This window comes from Cucurbita pepo, chromosome LG07 (genome assembly GCF_002806865.2).
Source record: "Cucurbita pepo subsp. pepo cultivar mu-cu-16 chromosome LG07, ASM280686v2, whole genome shotgun sequence".
Taxonomy (NCBI): domain Eukaryota; kingdom Viridiplantae; phylum Streptophyta; class Magnoliopsida; order Cucurbitales; family Cucurbitaceae; genus Cucurbita; species Cucurbita pepo.
In genome coordinates, this window is record NC_036644.1 from 8,343,658 (window position 1) to 8,365,487 (window position 21,830).

The following is a 21,830-nucleotide window of genomic DNA, read 5'->3' on the forward strand; positions in this document are numbered from 1 at the left end:
TTTCGATCATTTTATTTCTACAACTATGCTTATAGTACATACCAAATAGTGATGGTTTACTTTTCATTCTATAACGACTTTTTCGATCAACCCTGATATTATACTTAATATGACAATAACTTGCTTCAATTAAAGCTACAATAATTGAAAAAGATGACATTAAATTTCTCATAGGTTGTATTTACCTTCTAATTGATATTTGGGTCAGGAATATTAACCTCAAGGTATTGAATATCTTGTCAAAAAACCAATACTTAGTTCAAGAATATGTAAATCATGTTTATTATTAAAAGAAAACTAGATTCAAACTTTATTTAATCCGACACAAAAGGAACGAGAAATAATAATAGAGAGATAATTTTAAGGTCAAGATTCTATGAAAGCTCATCTCTTTAGTTTAAAAAATAGTATTTGCAGAAATTTTTTTTTTTCAAATAACTCTAAAGCTAATATCTGTGGCTTCATAATTACCTTGATCTACCTATTTAAGTTATATTACAGGTAAACCCTGTGAGCAATGGGAACTCTTCAGATCTCATAAACATCTTCATCTTCAAACAGCAGCCAACGACAAACTTTCCGAGTACCAGAAAAGCGTAATGCGAATTCAGAATATGAACGGATACTTAGCAGAACTCCGGCGAAAACGACGCTGTTTTTGCTTACGATATGTCGGTTAGACTTGCGGTGAGTAAAAGCTCAATTTCCTGTACAACAGGTCTGCAAGGATGAATGGAGTGCATCACAATATTGCTGCCAAGCCAATAGAATCTCCTTCATCCAATCTGGTCTCTGGAGCACTGACTGAACCACGGGACTTAGCTGAAGGTAGGAAAAAGAATTTCAGTAGAGCTACAACGGAATTCGAAACGACGACGCAGAGTAAAATTTGGAGCAGTTGCTTCGTTTTTTGGAACAAGAAAGGAAAATTTTCATATCCCAAAGGAGGTTTAGAGCAGTTACCTGATACATTTGTAATGGTATTTACACTTTTCTGAGCTGCTAATGCCTTTAATTGGTTTCCAGTTGCTAATATAAGCAAACTCTTCATATGCTGCTTTTGTTCTTTTGGACTAGATGTCTTTGCCAAAGCATCCTCAAAAGCAACCAAATCATGATGTTTAATGCAAGGGAGTGAGAGTAAGATCTAAGAATTTGTAAGAAACAGATGTTGTATTAGCACATTAATAATTAGAACTGGAATATGTTTCGTAGCGAATCAACCGAACCTGTCTAGGAGCTGGCTTACTGTCGGAGAGATAGAGAAATATTTCGCGACAAAGACCGACAAGATCAGAACTAATGAATGCATTTGACTCGAGAGTTAATCCTTGGATGATTGCTGAGAAAAGATCCCGGGAAACGAACTCATGAAGCTCCCCGTCTTTTGTTGAGATAGCTAAAAGAACTAATGTAGAACAGAAGGAAGAAATTTTGGTCATGGCTTCACCATCTGTCCATGTAAACGCATCCAAGCATATCCGTAGTGCCGAAATAGCTAAGCCTTTGTGCTTTAATAAGAAGCTGAAGGGAAATGGAACAGAAAGAAAAAATATTAACAATCACATCAGAGATAAAAACTTCAATATGAGACAGGATACCATACTTACCCAACCATGCAGCTTGATGAGAACTCGTCCAAGTGTTTGGTAGACGATATAGCGACACGGTTCACGTGTCCAGATTGCTCCAGGGAAGGAAGGCCAGGATTAAGTGGTGATGAAGCCATAACCGCAAGGAGTAGACATACTTCTCGGGTTAAATCTCGAAGTAGCTTTTCTTCCATAACTTCGACTTTCAAATCAGTTTTCGGATGGATTCCAAGGACATCAGGGACGTTTGCTCTTCCTTCGTGTAGGAGACTGGACCACGAGGAGTTAAGACATTGCTGGGAATGTTGAATTAATGGCGTCAGGAGCTTCTCCAGCCAGACATCCCACAAATGTGGAGGACAAAACTTAACCAGGGGAATAATGACTGCATGAACTAGCTGCCTTAAGTGTCTGAATTCCATTGAGTGGATATTCTCCATTAGAGCAAGAGAGACAGAATCAATATCCAAGCAATTGAAAAATGAATCTCCAACAGTTGCTGATAAACCCAAGATGTTATACCTAAAATTATGCAAGACAAGTTAGCACTTGGCACTAAATAAATAAAGCTATCAAATGACCTTGAATACATACTGTAGCAACATTTTTATATAGAAAACGAGAAATGAAGTGTACACAGGGCAAGCAATTAAAAGCCGAAGGATTGGGAGAAACTGCCCAAATGATTTCAATAAACGAAAAGGGATTATCGTACATACTGTACGTTAAATCGTAATTACTAGATTATGTACGTATTACTTTCCAAAACAGCCATTTGTCTAAAACTACAATTGTGAGATCCCACGTCAATTGGAGAGAGGAATGAGTGTCAGCGAAGACGCTGGGCCCCAAAGGGGGGTGGATTGTGAGATCTCACATCAGTTGGAGAGGGGAACGAAACATTCCTTATAAGGATACAAAAACCTTGAGGGGAAGCCCGAAAGGGAAAGCACAAAGAGGACAATATCTGCTAGCGGTGGGCTTGGGCTGTTATAAATGGTAGAGCCAGACGTTGGACGGTGTGCTAGCGAGGACACTAGGCCCCGGGGGGGGGGGGGGGGATTGTGAGATCCACATCGATTAGAGAGATGAACGAGTGCTAGCAAGGACGCTGGGCTCTGAAGGTGGGTGGATTTTGAGATCCCACATCGATTGGAGAGAGGAACGAGTGTCAGCTAGGACGCTGGATCCTGAAGGTGGGTGGATTGTGAGATCCCACATTGGTTGGGGAGGAGAATGAAGCATTCTTGATAAGGATGTGGAAACTTCCCCCTATCAGACGCGTTTTAAAAACCTTGAGGGAAAACCCAAAGAGGACAATATCTGCTAGCGGTGGCCTAGGGTTGTTATAACAATACTAGGGGTCTTTCATCAGAAACCCACCTTTCAATAAATCTAAATGAAAGTAAACAATCGAGTGTACTCAAAAGGCGAGAGAGAGTTCAAAAAGAAACCGAATATCAAAAAAAAAAAAAAAGAAGCTCTCTTCTCTCTCCTCACAAATCGAGAGTGTTATACTTGAAATGGTACACAAGTTTCTTATATGTTATCAAGACAAAACAAGACATAGGAAATCAGGAACCATAAGGAGTATGGAAAAACAATTACCAATTTCATAGCGAAGAACAGACCAAAGACAACGTATAGTTACTTACCCGCTATCTCTTATGCATTTAAACCAATTACGAATATCAGTTTCACTAGGTTCCACATGCCCCCCTCCTTTGTTCATGTCAGAGTGAGGATCATCGGCGAAACTTAATGCACCTTTTGAAAGTTTAGGGTTCGCTTCACCGAGAAGACTGAATTTCTCAGTATCACTCAAAGTCATTGCAGCCTTGACCTCTCCAGGTAATGTCTGGGATACAGCAGGACACCATAGAGAGTGTAAAGAACGGAGCAACTGCATATCAAAGAGATGGTGATGGTTACCATTCCATGCATGCAGAAATGAAACAGAAATGAAAAGACAGGAATTGTTGATATCCATGTAGCCCCACCCCACTACTACGCGATGAGACTTCACACACCAAACACTAGCTCTCGGAGCCATCAAAAGTTTTTACTTGTTCATGTGTTGAGATCTTAGCGAACTTTTATCCAAACATAGAATTTCAAAATAAAAGGTAACATGGTAAGAAGTAATCATAGAATTGTACTTTACTTTTAACAGGGGCGGTAGCATCCATGACAAATGAGAAGCCATGGGGTGAGGAGAACTTGTGGTTGAGTAGTTCTGCAAATTTGGATTGGATTTTTTTGTTCCACTTCTCTTAAGTGCTCTTTCAAAAAATGTTATAGAGTGGAAAATTGACCACATTGTAGACGTCTCCGAACAAAGACGAACCAAACCCAGGGGTTCAGACAAGTAATTGTTTTGCCACTCGGGACGCGTCCACTGTTGGCTTAAAGGTTCTAGCAACCAAGCTAAGATTTCATGCTGCTGTTGAATTCTGCAACAGGTTTATAGAAGTGGAGTAGTAGGTATGATGTTAGACAAAAATTATATAAAAGCAACCAGGCTACACTATTTCAATTGTTAAATAAATTTCCAGGATCATTTCCTAATAGTGAGTGATAATTAACTTATAAAATAAGTGACTGAAATACTTTCAGAATAAAATGAAAAAAAATCTTATCCCTAGCAGAAACCAAGCACATTTATGGATATCATAGATACAATGGATATGAAACATAAAACACGAGTATTTAGAACAGTCAGACGAGGTGAAACCTCTGAAATTCGACTCTATGACAGATCTGCACATGAACATATTAGCAACCATAAGGTACAGTCAGTTCAGTTGCTAATTACCCAGCAGTAGAAGCCATAACAAGGAATGCTTCACCCAGAAGATTATGCTCACCACGAAGCAAACGTCCTTCTCCTTGTAAATATCCCATAGTGTCAGCGATACTCTACGCAAGAAAAATAATGATACATGAATGATGATAATTCCATTTCGCATTATAAACTAAGCCTCTTGGTCATTTCAATTGATGCAGGTAAAAGTTGTCAACATTTTTTAACATAAACCATGTTCAGAGCATGCGGCAAGAAGATGAAGAGAAAACAAGAGTAGAAAAGAATACGGGGAAGGTAAATTCACTCTCATCAATGCAGTGAAATTGCATGTATGCCTGTCCATAATTGTGTGCATATGAGCACATAAGTGATAAATAAGACAACAGAGGGTAAGGAAACCTTCATATGGGGCAGAATACTTCTATCAGCAGCTTTTGCTATACGAATAAAAGATGTACAAATCTGTAACCTTGCATATCGTGCACTACTTGTAGAAGGATCCTGCCAAAAAGACGTGTATTAAACAACTATCCAAGCATGCCCCTTTACACGTTCGAAGTATATGTTAATAAGAACCTTGATAGCAATGGGGAGCGATGTTAGGAGCTCAAATAACTTATTGATGACACTTGCAACAGCATCAGGAAAGTATTTCAGAAAGGGACCCAAAGCATCTAGATAGTGCCCAAGGACTACCACCAAGGCTGGCTCACTCCAATTTAATGAAAGAAGTTGCTGAATTAAACCTGTGGGGCAGGGATCCAGTCAACTCAGAAGTCCAAAATTATTCAAACGTGACGTGTTCATAGAATACCAGGTTAATGACAAACCTTCAAAAATTCCACGCAATTGCAATTGAATTTCGGAACTGCCCGTGCCAATTTCATTTGAACCGTCAAAAATAGTACACACAACATTTTCAAGAGTTAACTGCATGCTTTCCATCATAGATATGTCCTGCATCAGAACAAATCTAAACTTAGCAAAAGGGCAGTTGTAACACATATAAATGGCGCACTACAGAGGAACTAACTCCAAGTGATGTAATCAAACCTGACAAGGCATTTGTAAAGGCGAAAGGCTTGTGACGATTGTGATAATTCTTTCCGAAACTTTACCACTGACTATGATAGGCTTGTATGAAGCTAAAAACTTGATCAACTCCAGCTGCATCGAGAATTTTTTGCATCAATACAAGAAATAATATTGGAACATGCCAACAAGAAACTGAATCCAAATCCGAATGGATGAATTGTGAGCCATGAAAATAAATTCTAATCCATAAAATAGAAAATATCAACTTCGTTAAGTAAGCCCACCTCCTTGCATATATACAATTGGAAAGGGTCTAACATGCACAAATAAAATTGTTTGTGGTACGTGATGTAAGAGCGTATTTAGCCATTATAAGATTTCTCCACATGGCGATGCCATCATGGTAATATCTTCATATCCATTTGGCGAGGAGGGCTCTGTTCTTCTCCATCATCGAATATAGGCAAAAACCTCCCTTGTCTAATGGAAGATTTATGGTATTCAATTAATAAATCTAAATCATACTCCCTAAATATTAGGTAACTAAATCTTAATAAATCCAAGATAAATTAGGGAGGTCAACTACTTCCTTTCAGATTATTTGGACTACACAAATATCATTTGACAATCAAGGATCTGCCGTCCCTTCACAAAAGCTATCTGCTACCTAGTGATCAGGAAAGGGAGAACCCTTTTGAGGCATTCCAATAAAGCACCTTTGCTATAATTTTGTATAGTCCGGTGATAAGGCCTATGGGACGAAAGTCAGCAACAAAACGGACATCCATCCATTTTCCATTTTCTTTGAGATCAAGCAAATATATGTTTCATTTAAGTTTCCATTGATAATTTCAATCTGAAAGAATCCTGGAATACTCTCATGATATCGGCTCTCAAAATGTTCCAACATTTTTTAAAGAACTCGGAGGTAAAACCATCTGGTCCCAGGGGTTAAAAGAACTATAACAAAAGAGAAAAGGTCCAAATGCTATTGAAGCCAAATGTGATTGTCCCTAATGGACGGGTTTAATCCCACTCTTTGAATGAAAAGACCAAAGAGAATATGGCTCTGAGTAGCTCATAATCAGACAGCCCTAGAATTAGAAGTATCGGTACTCAGTCCCCCAAAGCGTAGGATGAAATCTTAAAAAATGGGAAAATTCTTTGAAAAGAAGTTGTTGAGAGTACAAAAGAGTTCACAGAGAGGCATATCTCCAGAACATAATACCAGATCCCATTTCCCAATAAAAGGGTAAAAAAGTCGAGAAAGGATCTTATAAAATACCACAATTATCATTAGAAACATTAAATCAAATACGTACCAGCTTAGCCCGATATTGGCTGAAATCACCTTTTCCATCAAAATCATCACTCCACAACTCCAATCCCCCCAGTAAGGGTGCTATGACAGGGGAAACCTTTTCTTTCTTGAGCAGTCGCTTGAAAGATATATCAAGAATTACAGTGCATACATCATCATTCATAAAACTTAAGATCGTTCTCCTGTCATTATCAGACGATGCAGAACTTGAGCCTTGATAACTAGATTTTGAAACATCTCCCGTTGAATGGGTTGAAACCTTCAACTTTGAAATCAAATCCTTCATTAAGGCCTATTGAGCATAAAAAATGTAGAAGCTGAAAAACCTTGTCTGCATAATATTTTAATATCAAGCATTTTAAGGGGAAAAAAAAATAATGTAAAGACCTCATACATACCAGCCAAAAGTGCAGGGATTGAAAATGAAGAGCTAATTTATAATGTTGGAAAAAGCCCAGCATCTACAACAAGAAAAATATACATAGTTAAGAAAAGCATATTTCAATGTGTAAAACAATTATAAACCTTGAGATCCATTAAAAACACAATTATGTTTGTGCTATAGATAGCCTGACCCAAGGTTGAAAGGTAGCAAAAGGAAAAATATAATTAAGTTCTCATATATTAGCAGAAATTCAAAAGTGTATGCAGTATGTAGCTATCAAGTTACACAGGACGAAATGTAACTGTAAGTGTATGGAGGAATTTTGATGATCTCTCCAACAATGTAAGTGATTTGGGTTCTTCCATTTCCGAATTTTAATTCTGTCGAGGAAGTTCCTAATGACGTTTTTAGATATTATTGAAGGTCTTTCTCTTTTCTTTAATTTTGTATCAGAACTTAAGATTGCCCATGAAGAGGATAGAAAGTCGAGTAAATGAATGAGGATAGGAAGTTCCAGTTTAATATTAACATGTGAGGTGGAGATTCGTATAGCTAACTATTTGAACAGGAATATAATGTCTTAACCAATTGAGCGATGTTCAAATTGGCATAATTACAAGTTTTATTTGAGTTCTGTATTTTCTTCTTTTGTTTCTTTTCACTCCTTTTTGTTCATATCTCGTTAAAAGAAAATTATGTATATCTATATATCCAGCTATGTCTATCACAACAACCCGGAATTAATTAAGGTCAGATCTAGAAGCAAAGAACTGAAGAATGTTAATTTTAAATGTTTCTTAAAAATGAGACCACCTTGGGTTGCCTTGGGGGTCAAGTGTTTCACCTCATTAAGTCTGGGGTTCTAAGCTCAGGGAGCAACCAATCACAATATATATATATACAAATATGGACAGAACTCATTATTATTTAACATCTCAGTGATAAGCCTTACCTGTTGAAGATAAAGTGTAAGCAGAGTGCCGTCCCCAGATATACATTGCAAATTAGATGAACCCATGGATACGAGACTTTCACAAATGCATTCTATAAACTCAGATTCACTTTCATCAATCGAACCGGAACTAGGAGGGGCCGATTTGATCAAAAATTCTCTGGAGACATTCATCAAGATCTCAAAGACATTTCTCATGGCAGAGTCATATTCAGATGTAGTAGCATCGGTTGGTCTCTTCCTGCATATTACGCGCAAAATAGCATGGAAGTCAAGACATTAGCTCAGAATTGTGCAGAACATGCATAAAACTGCTGCATACCTTGCAGAGACGAGCTTGAAAAATTCACAGGCGTGAAGGCGAAAATCAGGAGAACAAAGTAAGAAGCCACACCTGTGGTGAGTGAGTTCAGAACAATATACGAACTACTCAAACTCAGGTTCTACAAAGAATAAGATGAAAATATCATACCCACGTATTATACCATATTTAGCAAGATCAGGTAATGGAGCCCATTCGGCATAAGCATTAACAGCATTTAAGGCAGCAGTAACTGCAGCTGCATGTTGTTTTGCAATATCCAGCCTTTGACTGATTACTTCATTCAGTGCAGCTCCGAAGTGCCTCTCTAGTAACTATTTAACAAAAGGAAATATCATACTAAATCTCGAATGAGCAAGTACGTGAATGTGAAGAGATGGGGCGTACCGTGTACAACAAAGTAAAAACTTCAGGCAAAGTTTGAGTAAGCCCACGCAACAAGATTCTGCGTCGATCACCTGAAAATTGTTTGCAATTATTGAACAACCACTTGAAAATGTAAACAAAGAAGATAAAGCTTCAGATGCAGAGACTTCGACTGGTACAAGTACATATTACCAAATGCGCAATGCTACATGTCATCCTATCAATAATAAGAACAATTACACTAATGGAAGTTCATGATGAACCTTCTAAATCTTCATTGTGAACTGTAATATCTTCAGGAAGCCACCTCAGCGTCATTGAGACCAACTCGGCCTAAGATTAAACGAAGAGAAGACTAATTAATTAGACGAGCGTGATCGTTGGAATGAGGAAGAAAAACAATGTGCCAGAAGCAACAAAAAAATTTTGTGCTTTCTGATGGCTGATGCAGAAAGGCCTGTAGCAACAAATTACAGAACTTACATGTATAGGACCCTTACTGGATAGGGAAACCAAAGAAGGGAGCAATTCTTGCCATAAATTTAATCCCTCTCTTCTGACAATCTGTAAATTAGACAAAAAGAGAGCAAGAACTAGTGTTATGGATGCCCTTCTAACAAAATAAATAAATAAATGAACTTTGCATTCGTATGTGAAAAGTTACGAAACAAGTCGAGAGCTAAACTTAAAATGAAGTAAAACGAGAAAGCTAAAACTTAAACCGAGAGTATCTTACAAAAACTGATACACAGTTGACAGAATTCAATTATGATATTTAAAACTGTTGTTCAAAGAGATTTTCATTTTCATTTTTCAATTTTTATTTTTTTAGAATTGGATTCATAAAGATAATATAATGACTTTTAAATCCCAAAACAATGAATGATCTTCCTATATCTCTATACTGTCTTCTATTACACCATGAATGATAAATCGAGATCTCGTAGTTCCTAAAGTGACAAACCTCGGCTACAAGAGCAGCTGTCTGACTTTTCAAAGCCCATTCTTCACAAGGAGTCGTAATTTCGGTCATCAAATCAATGCAAACGTTCGCAAAATTTCTCTTCTCCATAGAATTCAATTCCTCCCACCGTAAACGAACCAAATGCTGCATAAAGGTACAAAAAAAATACAGCTTAAATCATTATTTTTTAGATAAAACCATCATTCAAATATGTGAAAGTTGAAACAATGATAGAAATCTGAAATGAGGAATTTGGAACTATGAATTAAATCATTGAAGCAACTTCAATCACAAAATCTTTACATTTAAATTCAACTTAGAGTTTTGCTTGCAGATCAAAAATACTTATGACCACAGAGAATAACAAAAATTGGAACTGAAAACACTTCCAAAAAAGGTTAATGGGGTTTGATGCTCGGTTTAACTCGATATAACTACAGCTTTAACCAATCCTTAAGCCTAGAAAAGGGTTCTCAGTATTACATTTACAGTTCAATACACAAAATTCAAACGCAGATGACCAAATAAATGTAAATTATCAATTGAAAAAAGCAAGCCAAGATGAAGCCGAAGGGTGTTGTTCATAAAATTACAAGCTAGGCATTAAAGACGGAATCACGAGAATATTTGCAAAAAAGACAGACCTACACACAACTTTTCGACAATGCTGTTTACCAAGCTATATCTTGGTGTAAATTGTCTAATATTTTTACTTCCTATAGTTATACCTCCCTCATAAACACCATGGATTATACATCCCTTTTATAAATTTCAATCATCAATGAAATTGTTTTTTTTTTAAAAAAAGATGGAATCACGAACTTGTAGCATTTTATATGCATGAAGCCGGATCTCAGAAGACCACTTATTTGTAACTAGAGCGAGAGATGTGCTAGCCAGAACGCGTATGTCGCCAGTTTTAATCTGCAAAAGCGAAGAGAATGCTCAGAAAACACAGGAAATTAAACAAGATCATTGAGTAATTCAGTAAAAAATTGACCAAAGATTAGAACATAATTTACAACCAAACAGCAGTAGAAAAATAACATCGCGTTCTATTTGCTTTGACAATCTGTTCTTCTAATCAAAAGAAATAAAACTCACTTCAACTGCTCAAAATTTACCATCATGAGGGCACAAAAAGGGGATAAAAACATTTCAAAATGAATAGTATCCGACTCAAGAACGCTGAACTTCCATAATGATGAACAACTTTTGAAGATTCATCATAAATTTCCCCTAAATAAGCAAGTGATTTCATGAACCAGAAACCCAACCACTACCAACATCTTTCAGAACTATAACACAAAAATCATTCCAAACATAAACAACTTTTGAAGCTTCATCATAAATTTCCCCAACATAATCATACCCTTCCAAACAGCATCGCCAATCATCAATACCCTATTCCACTAACAAGAATTCCCCCTCATGCACCGAAAAACCCCCAAAAAAGAAAAAAAAAAAATCACTAGCTTAATTTCCACGCACACATACACCACTAAACAAAAAAGAATTAAACAAACAACACAGCACGATAGAGCTTACAGATTCTAGATAGGAAAGAGCAGCTTTTCGAGCGTCGGGAGTGGAGCTCCAGTCGAGCGATACAGCAATGGCTTGGGCCACATTATTAGCCGTATTGTCGTCCATCGCTTCCTTCCCAGTAGCTTTTTCCGGCCGCCTGAGAGAGGATTGAAGGATTGTCGAAGGGACTGATGAAGAACAACTTCTGTGCAAGTCTCAATAGGTCGTCTTCTTCCCTCTGTGATTACAAAGAACCAACCTTTTCTCTTTCTTAATTCTTTCAGTTTTTCCTTTCAATTTCCCTCTGTGAATATTTTTCCAAAAATATAAATATAAATATATATATATATATATATATATATATATATATATCGAACGAAACGTTAATGTGTCGGGTTCCGTACTATAATCTTTAAAATAATTGTCGATAGCGTGTGTTTAAGAAAATTATTCGACGTAAGATTCAAAGTGTTCGATAAATTTAGATTTTAAATATAAAAATATATAGGTCAGAAATTTTACCCTAGAATATTGAATGTAATAGTTAATGTGTTCGGGTTCTATTTGAAAGTGCTATAATTTTTAGAATAATTGTCGATAGCTTGTGCTTTAAGGAAATTACTCGTCGTAAGATTCAAAGTGTTCGGTAAATTTAAATTTTAAATAAAAAATATATATAGGTGGGAAATTTATACAAAAATAGAAACGTTAGGCCTACAACGAATATTGAACGAAACGTTAATTTGTCGGGTTCTATTTGAGATTGCTGTAATTTTTAGAATAATTGTTGATAGCTTGTGCTTTAAGGAAATTACTCGTCGTAAGATTCAAAGTGTTCGGTAAATTTAAATTTTAAATCAAAAATATATATAGGTCGGAAATTTATACAAAAATAGAAACGTTGGGCCTACAATGAATATTGAACGAAACGTTAATTTGTCGGGTTCTATTTGAGATTGCTATAATTTTTAGAATAATTGTCGATAGCCTGTGCTATAAGGAAATTAGTTGTCGTAAGATTCAAAGTGTTCGGTAAATTTAAATTTTAAATATAAAAAAAATATAGGTCAGAAATTCATATGAAAATAGAAATGTTAGCCTACAACGAATATTGAATAAAAAGTTAATTTGTCGGGTTCTATTTGAGATTCCTGTAATCTTTAGAATAATTGTCGATAGCGCGTGTTTTAAGAAAAATATTCGTCGTAAGATTCAGAGTGTTCGATAAATTTAGATTTTAAATATAAAAATATATAGGTCAGAAATTTTACCCTAGAATATTGAACGAAAAGTTAATGTATCGGGTTCTATTTAAGATTGCTGTAATCTTTAGAATAATTGTTGATAGCTTGTGCTTTAAGGAAATTAGTCGTCGTAAGACTCAACGTGTTTGGTAAATTTAAATTTTAAATATAAAAAAAATAAAGGTCGGAAATTTATACGAAAATAGAAACGTTAGCCTACAACGAATATAGAATGAAAAGTTAATGTGTCGGGTTCTATTTGAGATTGCTATAATTTTTAGAATAATTGTCGATAGCTTGTACTTTAAGGAAATTAGTTGTCGTAAAATTCAGAGTGTTCGGTAAATTTAAATTTTAAATAAAAAAATATATAGGTCAGAAATTTTACCCTAGAATATTGAACGAAAAGTTAATGTATCGGGTTCTATTTGAAATTGCTATAATTTTAGAATAATTGTCGATAACTTGGGCTTTAAGGAAATTAGTCGTTGTAAGATTCAAAGTGTTCGGTAAATTTAAATTTTAAATATAAAAAAAAAAATATAGGTCAGAAATTTGTAGGAAAATAGAAACGTTGGCCTACAACGAATATTGAATGAAAAGTTAATGTGTCGGGTTCTATTTGAGATTGCTATATTTTTTAGAATAATTGTCGATAGCTTGTACTTTAAGGAAATTAATCGTCGTAAGATTCAAAGTGTTCGGTAAATTTAAATTTTAAATATAAACAAAAAATATAGGTCAGAAATTCATAGGAAAATAGAAACGTTACCCTCCCGTGAATATTGAATGAAAAGTTAATGTGTCGGGTTCTATTTGAGATTACTGTGATTTTTAGAATAATTGTCGATAGCTTGTGTTTTGAAAAACTCGAGCATGATTACGTTTTTTCAAACTTAGTATTTTAGTCATTGTTATATCAATTCAAGTGATTTTTCGATTTCTCGTAAAATATTATAGCGAATTTTTATAACAATTTAAAAACGTGTACGTGAGATAGAAAGTAATGTTGCAACTGATACGAAATAATATAAGAGATTATACCATACATGTTTTCCGATCTTAAAATATTATTTTTAAGGTTTTAAAGTTTTAAGTTACGGTTTTTAAGGTTTCATTGCATATTCAAGCAGTAGATCGAGTTATCTTATAGATTGATTCGATTCACGAGTTTATAAATATTTTTCTTTTATTCTTGATATTTGATCATGAAGGTAATCCGTTCCAAAACTTTCGCTTGGGTTGATTTTGATCGTTTTTTCGGGTTCTTGGATAATTTAGATCAAAAGATCGTGTTCTTCAACAAAATTATTAGATCAAATCCCGAGAATTTTAAAACAACAATTTTTTAAAACGTAAACGCACCTTTTAAACTAACGAGCCCAATTTTTCTCGAATTAATAAATTTCTATGTGTTATGCTTCAACTCCGAGCAATGTCTAATGTTAGGCATTGACTTTAGACCAAGGAAAAAACATGTTAAAATTTTTAAAAATTCATGGATATATTATTAGGTTTTTTCAATGCGTGACCATAGCGAAATTTTATTCCTTTCATAACTACGAACTTAACATAAATGTTGACAAAAAGGTCGAGATCTCGACGTTACAAACAAATTAATGAAAATATCAATAATCTTTAAAAAAAAAAGACAACGTTTTTACCGATTTAAATGAATTATAAATCTTTATCGGTAAACATTAATATTTATATTTATAGTGAGTAGAAGTGTTCATATTATCAATAACTTGGATCAATCTCGACTATCCAGCCAAAANTTCGGTTTAGTTTGAGTTGAATTTTTTTAAAAATAAAAAATATGGGTCGGTTTGCAAGTTCGACATTTTTTGATCGAGCTAAAAAAAATAGGATTACAACCCAACTCAACCCTACTGTACTTTTAAGATTATACGAAAGTTAAGAATATTTGAAGTTTGTAACTAACATTAATAGTGCGCACTGACTTGACATGTACGGTGGATAGGTAGAATTTTTTTAAATAATAAAAAGAAAAACAATATGACAACCCAACTAAAAAAATAAAGGGTCGCGTTGGGTTGTGAACACTAGTTACTCTAAAGGGTCGCGCTGGGTTGTGAACACTAGTTACTCAAGTTATTAACTCAACCAATTCGAAATTTTGAGTTGGTCCAAAAAATTTCCCCAACCCAACCCAACCCATGTACACCCGTAGTTATCTTCATTTTTTTAATCTATAATATCGATGGCGAGGCAATGTGTGAGACTCCACATCGGTTGGGGAGGAGAACGAAACATTCTTTATAAAGATATGGAAACTTCTCTCTTGCAGACAACGTTTTAAAAACCTTGAGGGGAAGCCTGAAAGGGAAAGCTCAAAGAGGACAATACCTGTTAGCGGTTGGGAAGGAGAACGAAACATTCTTTATAAGGGTGTGGAAACCTCTCCCTAGCAAACACGTTTTAAAAACCTTGAGGAGAAGCCCAAAAGAGAAAGCACAAAGACAATATCTGCTACAGGTGGACCGAGTCGTGATAACAAAAGCTCATATGAATGCAAATTATTCATCATTCACAGCATAATCATTATGGTCAACAAGAATGAAAATATTCATTGGATAACATAAAAGGTTCACAAAAGTTGTCATTATCATCCAAAAATAATAAATAAAGAACAATGAGAAGAAAAAAACAAACAATTTGACCACTTTCCTAAAGAATCTTTATTCAGAAAGTGTAGTTTAAAGCAGAAACTTCACAAGGAACTTCTCAAGAAAGTGGTCAGATTTGAATATTATCTAACAAAGTGGTAGCATTGGAGAGAACTCTTTCACCTTATGCAATGATCTACCTTATGTTGGGCAATGAATAGCATCACCATGGCCAAGAAGCTTTGTCGATATTATTTTCGAGCACTCTGCGAATGAACAACGAACGAGCACGAGCAGAAAGATCTAGCAAATTCGGGGAATCTATGGAAGAAAGAGAGACATTAGGATGTCCCATTTCAGATAACAAAAGAAAACCAGGTTATGTTCTTGCTGCAAGACACCAGGCTTGATGTCAAAGTTGGTCAGAACGTGGCATTTCTAAGTATATAAGAACTTGACCGGTTCTGGTGCATGATTCTTAACTTACTTGATGCGAAGTTCATGCTACCTTTTTCCCTTTAACTGAAGATTGGCTTGATTGTCGTTCTTTTGCATCGCCTCCCGGATACTTCTGCCTTTGAGCACCGATGTCGGAAGACTCGACCAATGGTCCGGACCAGGTTTCGTCGAACTTGTTGGGATAGCCGAATGATGTGGAACTGAATGCAACATCAGAAGGAACAGCAGCTGGATCAATATGACGTGAGTATCCCAATGTGAATCCGAGTGCCCCGTCCTGATGTGGAGGGGGGAACTTTTCGCTCTTGCTCTTTGCATTTGCGTGTGTAATTAAACGTCGTCTCTGTTTCAGAAGAAGAACAGACATGTCGTAAGTTAGATTCGGAACAAGAACAATCCTAGGTTTTTCATAGCTACAGCTTGAAACTGCCGATTAATTCACAACGAAAGCGTCCAAGATTAATTCACAAGGAAAACGTCCAAAAATTTCAATAAACGTTTGTCGACATGGTTAAGTCATGATATGCAGGCCATAGAAGATATTAAATCCTTGGAGGGCCACTACGACTTGAACTCATTCCGCCCCTTTATTATCTACCAGATCATTTTTTTATAACTAGGCCGACCCATGGTGGTTCATAGGTATGAGAGAAACTGAAAAATAGCCACCACCATACTTCAAATACATATAAACAAGCCCATGAAGATAAATGTACTAATTGTACAAAAGATTTGGACAGAGTGTTTTGGAAACGGTAAACCTATTTGTCAAGAGATGAAGGGTTACAAAAAGATGCTAGAAACCATAGGAGATATTGTCTGCTTTGGCTCGTTACGTATCGCCGTCAGTCTAACGGTTTTAAAACGCGTCTACTAGGGAGATGTTTCCACACCCTTATAAGGAATGTTTCGTTCCCATCTCCAACCGATGTAGGATCTCACAATCTACCCCCCTTGGGTGCCCAGCGTCCTCGCTAGCACACCGTTCGATATCTGGCTCTATCATTTGTAACAACTCGAGACCATTGCTAGTAGATATTGTCCGTTTTGGCCCGTTACATATCGCCGTCAGCCTTATGGTTTTAAAACGCGTCTACTAGGGAGATGTTTCCACACCCTTATAAGGAATGTTTCGTTCCCATCTCCAACCGATGTAGGATCTCACAATCTACCCCCCTTGGGTGCCCAGCGTCCTCGCTAGCACACCGTTCGATATCTGGCTCTATCATTTGTAACAACTCGAGACCATTGCTAGTAGATATTGTCCGTTTTGGCCCGTTACATATCGCCGTCAGCCTTATGGTTTTAAAACGCGTCTACTAAGGAGATATTTCCACACCCTTATAAGGAATGTTTCGTTCCCATCTCCAACCGATATGAGATCTCACAGTAAGAAACGCTAGATCATCTTATTCTTCACTACCCTTTCGAGTCTATGGTATGGAATCATATTTTTGAGAAAAGGGGGATTTCCATTTGTCTCCCTCTCGATTGACTTCTTGAAGGCTTTAAATTATGGAATTTGAGGAGCAAAGCTAGGCTTTTGGGGAGTTATGCAACCAGAGCTCTTTAGTGGCACATATGAAAGGAAAGGAACAAGAGGTCTTTTAAAGCTAAGTCTTTACACTCTGATTCTTGTTGTATTTTTGTACAGAATACAGTTTCTTGGTGTTCTTTACCAGCAAAACTCTCTTTTGTGATTACAGCCTCTCGATGATTATCCAGTGATTAGAAGACGCTAATTATGTCGTTCTTAGACACGGTTGCTTTCTAACCCGGCCCTTTGGCTGTTCTTGTTTAATATTTCAATGTAAAAACACATCATAAATGTCAAATAGAACAAATGTAAATACACTTACGTCAATATTTGATTGGAGTTCTGCATTGGCTCCTTGAATAGGAATGGCCCTACCAGCACGGTTACGTGGGCGTGTCTTCTTCACATGATCGTTCTGCAGTTTACTTGCTGCTCTTTGTCTGTAAAACCATATGAATTGATGCAATATACTTAACAAAATGGGCACAAGTCACGTTAATAAACATAATCCACATAAGAGCACACAAGTCACGTTAATAAACATAATCCACATAAGAGCAGACCCAGGATGTAATTATCTATGGATCTTAGTGTAACAACTCAAGCCCACCGCTAGCAGATATTAGCCAAAATCCTATAATACCCTCCCTGGTTTCTTAAATTGCATAAGGCTGCTTGGTTTCCCGCATTCAATGCTAGAATTTACAATATTGAGGAAATTGTATTGTGGGCATTGAAGCGGTTTTGAAATGGTAACAAAGTCTGACAACGGGCGATGTGTAAGCGAGGACGCTAGGCCTCGAAGAGGGATGGACACCGGGCAGTGTACCAACAGGACACTAGGCCCCGATGGGGAGGGGGATTGTGAGGTCCCACATAGGTTGGAGAGGGGAATGAGTGCCAGCAAGGACGTTGGGCCCTGAAGGGGGTGGATTGTGAGATCCCATATCAATTAGAGAAGGGAACAAACCATTCTTCATAAGGGTGTGGAAACCTCTCCCTAGCATATGCATTTTGAAACTGAAAGAGAAAGCCCAAAAAAGACCATATTTGCTAGCAGTGAGCTTGGTTTGTTGCACTTATTCTTTTGAATTGGACCCTTTTTTATCTTGCTAGGTCTTGTAAGTGTTGTTATGGCTCATTTCCGTAGTTTGTGGCTTTCGAGAGCCGTTTTGGTATTCTTTCATTTTTCATGATGAACACTTGTTTTTTATTAAAAAGATTAAAAAAATTATTCTAACACCAAGCATCAAGTATCAAGTCTTAATGAACTAATAAACACCAAAAAACCCGAGCAACATAGAAGTATTGAGATATCAAACCTTCGCGCTTCATCGTCCCGTCTTTTAGCATCCATCTCCTTACTAGGTGGATATTTGGGGAGGCTAGAAGGTTCACATGCATAAGGTTCTGTAACGAAAAACTGCAAAACAACGTGAAATAATAACATCAACAATTAGAATGTGCTGCCATTATCAACACAAACGAATACGAAGCTCAGAGAGAAGTGAAATATGAAAGGAGAAGCGACAATATTGTGCAAATATGATACCATCAATGAAAACAAATAACACAAACTTTGGCGTCACCTCGCTTTTCAATGCATCTCTAGCTGTCGTTCTCTCAGCGGGATCAATTGCAAGAAGTGTATCTATAAGAGAAAATGATGATGGTGGGAAATCTTTAAAGGTCTCTCTTATACATCTCTTATAAGGTTCTCTGGGCCTAAATAAGGCTGCATTGGGCAACTTCGCTCTCTTCAAATATTCATCTGAAGGTGAGCCACACAGCTTGAATATCTTATGCAGTTGTTCAACCTAGGGAGCAGTAAAGACATCAGATGCACTAATATCTACTAAGATGTAAATAGAAGAGAATGTCAGTTCCATATGTGTATTCATATATCAACATTGTAAATTATCGACACCGGGATGAATTGGAATAGATAGATACTGAGCAGCTCATACTGATTGTCTAAAGAATGAAGAATTTTAATCCTAAAGCTGTAAGTTCACTTAATAAGAAGTAAATGCCTATGTTCATGGAAACCAACTTTCATTAAGATGGAAGAACAACGAGTACGAAAACGTTTCCTCACTCACATACTCACATTACCCTACTTAACGCGCCAAGGTTCAATTCTTCAGAGATAGATAACCTACAATGTACAATTTCCTCTTAAAACAAAAATAAAAACACTGCTGTCCCAATGACTAAGATCTGGCACTCTTTTGAAAACCTGCCCAGGGCCGTAAACATAATAAAGCCAATCAGATCTAGTTGAAAGGTGACCTTGAAAAAGAGAATGTGGTCGAGTGAGCGAAACCAGATGATTACCTCTGTACGGCCAGGCATTATGGGCCTCCCAGCTAATAACTCTGCCAAAATACAACCTGCACTCCAAAGGTCGATGCCTACACCATAATGAGTTGCACCTAGTAGAAGCTCCGGAGATCGATACCATAATGTAACAACACGATTAGTCAAAGGGTGCTTGAGTTTTGGATCAAAGAAAGTAGCTAGTCCAAAGTCCGCAATCTTAAGCATCCCTTCACCATCAATAAGAAGATTCGAACCCTTAATATCACGATGAAGCACCCTGTGGTTGTGACAATGCTCGAGTCCTGATAGCAGTTGTTTCATGAAACACTTGACCTACAATATAACTCCCTCTCAAATGAAGAAAGATTACAATCTGCATCACTATTGAAAATTAAATGAAAATATGAACTAACCAACCTGAGCCTCTGTAAATTTGATGGATGGGTTTGCAGCAAGTCCAGCTAAATCATGCTCCATATACTCAAACACAAGGTACAAACTACATGACATCCTTGATGTAACCAAACCCTCTAACTTTACAACATTAGGATGATCTAGGCGCCGCAAAATGAGAATCTCTCTAGCCATAAATCTTACACTCTCTGGCTCTAAATTGTCAAATCGGACCTTCTTCAGTGCAACAACTTTACCGGTCAACGTGTCTTTTGCTTTGTACACATTACTGTATGTTCCTTGTCCAATCTGTGCTTAAGAAGATGTACATATAAAGGTTAGAATGTAAAAAAAATTCCCATCATGAAAAATTTGGTTCCACCCCTGCAGTCACCATCTCAAATGATATGGAAAATCACTTCCTAATCATCATGAACAGTTCTGTACACAAGTAAACTATAGCAGAGAAAAGTGATGGAATGAAGATCTTAGTAAACGGTGCTTTAGATGCAGTTTTCCTTGCGACGGTCCGGGACGAGGGGGTACTTGTGATATTTCGGCTTGGGACACCTTTTATTTGGCCGTTTTTTGAATGTTAAATACCACTGGATGGGTTACTTTTTATTGGCACTGGAAGCACATCACATNTTGGTTAAACCTCGCTTAAATCGTTCTTTTAAATACATAAGGACCCACCAATTTTCTTTTATTCTATATTAATGTATCAATATTAACATATTTAATTAATTAAATTTAATATATCAATATTAATTTATTTAAATATTTACTTTATTCGTTTTTTTTTAAAAATAATTATTATTAAATGAATGCAATAACAATATCCTAAATATATTTAATTAGACAATTAATCTTAGTTAAATAAAGTTAATTAGATGATTAAGATTAGTTCATTAAATATAAATAAAATTTTATTTATGTTTTAATATTTTAAAATTGATTTATATATAAAGATTAATGAAGATTTGTAAATTCATAATAGGGTTGCGATGCGTCGATTCTACTGAACTATCGAAGAAGCGAGAGAAGAGCCTTAGCCAGCAAAACCCTCAGGGGGTTCCGAGTAATCGACGACATCAAGGCCGAGCTCGAGAGAAAGTGCCCTAGAACCGTCTCCTGCTCCGACATTCTCACCGCCGCCGCCAGAGACGCCACCATTCTCGCCGGAGGTCCCTTCTGGGAGGTTCCATTTGGCCGTAAAGACGGAAGAATCACCATCGCTGCCGAAGCAGAACGTGTCCCTCAGGGCCGCGAAAACGTCACCGCTTTGATAGATTACTTCAAACACCTAGGGCTCGACGTCCTCGATTTGGTCGCCCTCTCCGGCGCCCACACCATTGGCCGAGCCGCCTGCCACAGCTTCAATGATAGGCTATACAACTTCAACAGGACCCGGAAACCCGACCCGAATCTGAAACCTCCATTTCTGAATTTACTTCGAAGGCAGTGTAAGAAGGATATGGATCTCGTTTTTCTCGACGCAACGACTCCGAAAATGTTCGATACTGCTTACTTCAAGAATCTTCAGAAGAAATTAGGGCTTCTTACGACGGATCAAGCGCTGCAATCGGATGAAAGAACTTCTTCGTTTGTTGATTTGATGGGAAATCAACCGTTTCTTTTTGAAAGCCAATTTTCGGCGTCGATGGTGAAATTGGGGAATGTTGGAGTGCTGGTGAGGAAAAATGAAGGCGAAATTCGAGTCAATTGCAATTTCATAAACCGCAGAAGAAAGTGAGTGACTTTGTTTCTTGGCGTTTGTTTTTTTGGAAAATAAAATTAATATCCTTTTTGTTGGGTAATGTTTATTGCGTATGAAATTATGAGTCTTTGGGGTACCCACTCCTAAAGGGCTTTGTAGTTATATATTGTTCATAGTGTGAAAGATTTGATTGAATATCAAAATGGAATACATGATTGTTGTATGAGAAAATATTATAGACATAATAGCACAATA

The 21,830-nt window shown here is 36.7% G+C and overlaps 3 protein-coding genes across 3 annotated transcripts; 1 reads left to right on the top strand and 2 right to left on the bottom strand.

The window, feature by feature from the left end:
• Positions 1 to 327: 327 nt before the first annotated feature.
• On the bottom strand, positions 328 to 11,573 carry LOC111798600 (protein HASTY 1). Its single transcript, XM_023681847.1, has 22 exons — positions 11,292 to 11,573; positions 10,566 to 10,667; positions 9,744 to 9,887; positions 9,263 to 9,343; positions 9,043 to 9,112; positions 8,801 to 8,871; positions 8,564 to 8,727; positions 8,414 to 8,485; positions 8,092 to 8,332; positions 7,153 to 7,215; positions 6,756 to 7,046; positions 5,452 to 5,565; positions 5,229 to 5,355; positions 4,975 to 5,144; positions 4,798 to 4,899; positions 4,408 to 4,511; positions 3,757 to 4,045; positions 3,248 to 3,495; positions 1,611 to 2,114; positions 1,230 to 1,524; positions 964 to 1,147; positions 328 to 822 (listed from the first exon to the last, which is right to left on the bottom strand). Exons 1-22 carry the CDS (start codon positions 11,394 to 11,396, stop codon positions 743 to 745), a joined length of 3,621 nt encoding a protein of 1,206 aa, XP_023537615.1. The 5' UTR covers positions 11,397 to 11,573; the 3' UTR covers positions 328 to 742.
• Positions 11,574 to 15,079: 3,506 nt separating this feature from the next.
• Positions 15,080 to 20,170, bottom strand: LOC111798366 (probable serine/threonine-protein kinase At1g54610; the record flags this gene model as incomplete). Its single annotated transcript, XM_023681459.1, has 6 exons — positions 15,080 to 15,946; positions 17,463 to 17,580; positions 18,463 to 18,563; positions 18,730 to 18,957; positions 19,478 to 19,795; positions 19,880 to 20,170. Coding segments are annotated over 6 exons (1,359 nt in total), but the record flags the coding sequence as incomplete, so codon positions are not given.
• Positions 20,171 to 20,334: 164 nt separating this feature from the next.
• Positions 20,335 to 21,804, top strand: LOC111798863 (peroxidase 7-like). The gene is made up of 2 exons (XM_023682214.1): positions 20,335 to 20,397; positions 20,856 to 21,804. The coding sequence occupies exons 1-2, from the start codon at positions 20,335 to 20,337 to the stop codon at positions 21,609 to 21,611; spliced, it is 819 nt and encodes a 272-aa protein (XP_023537982.1). The 3' UTR covers positions 21,612 to 21,804.
• The last annotated feature ends 26 nt before the right edge of the window (positions 21,805 to 21,830 follow it).

Excerpts from the sequence above, each read along its gene's own strand:
- LOC111798863 (XM_023682214.1), top strand. The coding sequence starts at position 20,335 with ATGAAGATCTTAGTAAACGGTGCTTTAGATGCAGTTTTCCTTGCGACG. Across the intron at positions 20,398-20,855 it reads CGACGGTCCGGGACGAGGGG|GGTTGCGATGCGTCGATTCT; the intron begins GTACTTGTGATA and ends AATTCATAATAG.
- LOC111798600 (XM_023681847.1), bottom strand. The coding sequence starts at position 11,396 with ATGGACGACAATACGGCTAATAATGTGGCCCAAGCCATTGCTGTATCG. Across the intron at positions 8,333-8,413 it reads TTCAAGCTCGTCTCTGCAAG|GAAGAGACCAACCGATGCTA; the intron begins GTATGCAGCAGT and ends CGTAATATGCAG. Across the intron at positions 7,047-7,152 it reads AATCCCTGCACTTTTGGCTG|GCCTTAATGAAGGATTTGAT; the intron begins GTATGTATGAGG and ends TATGCTCAATAG.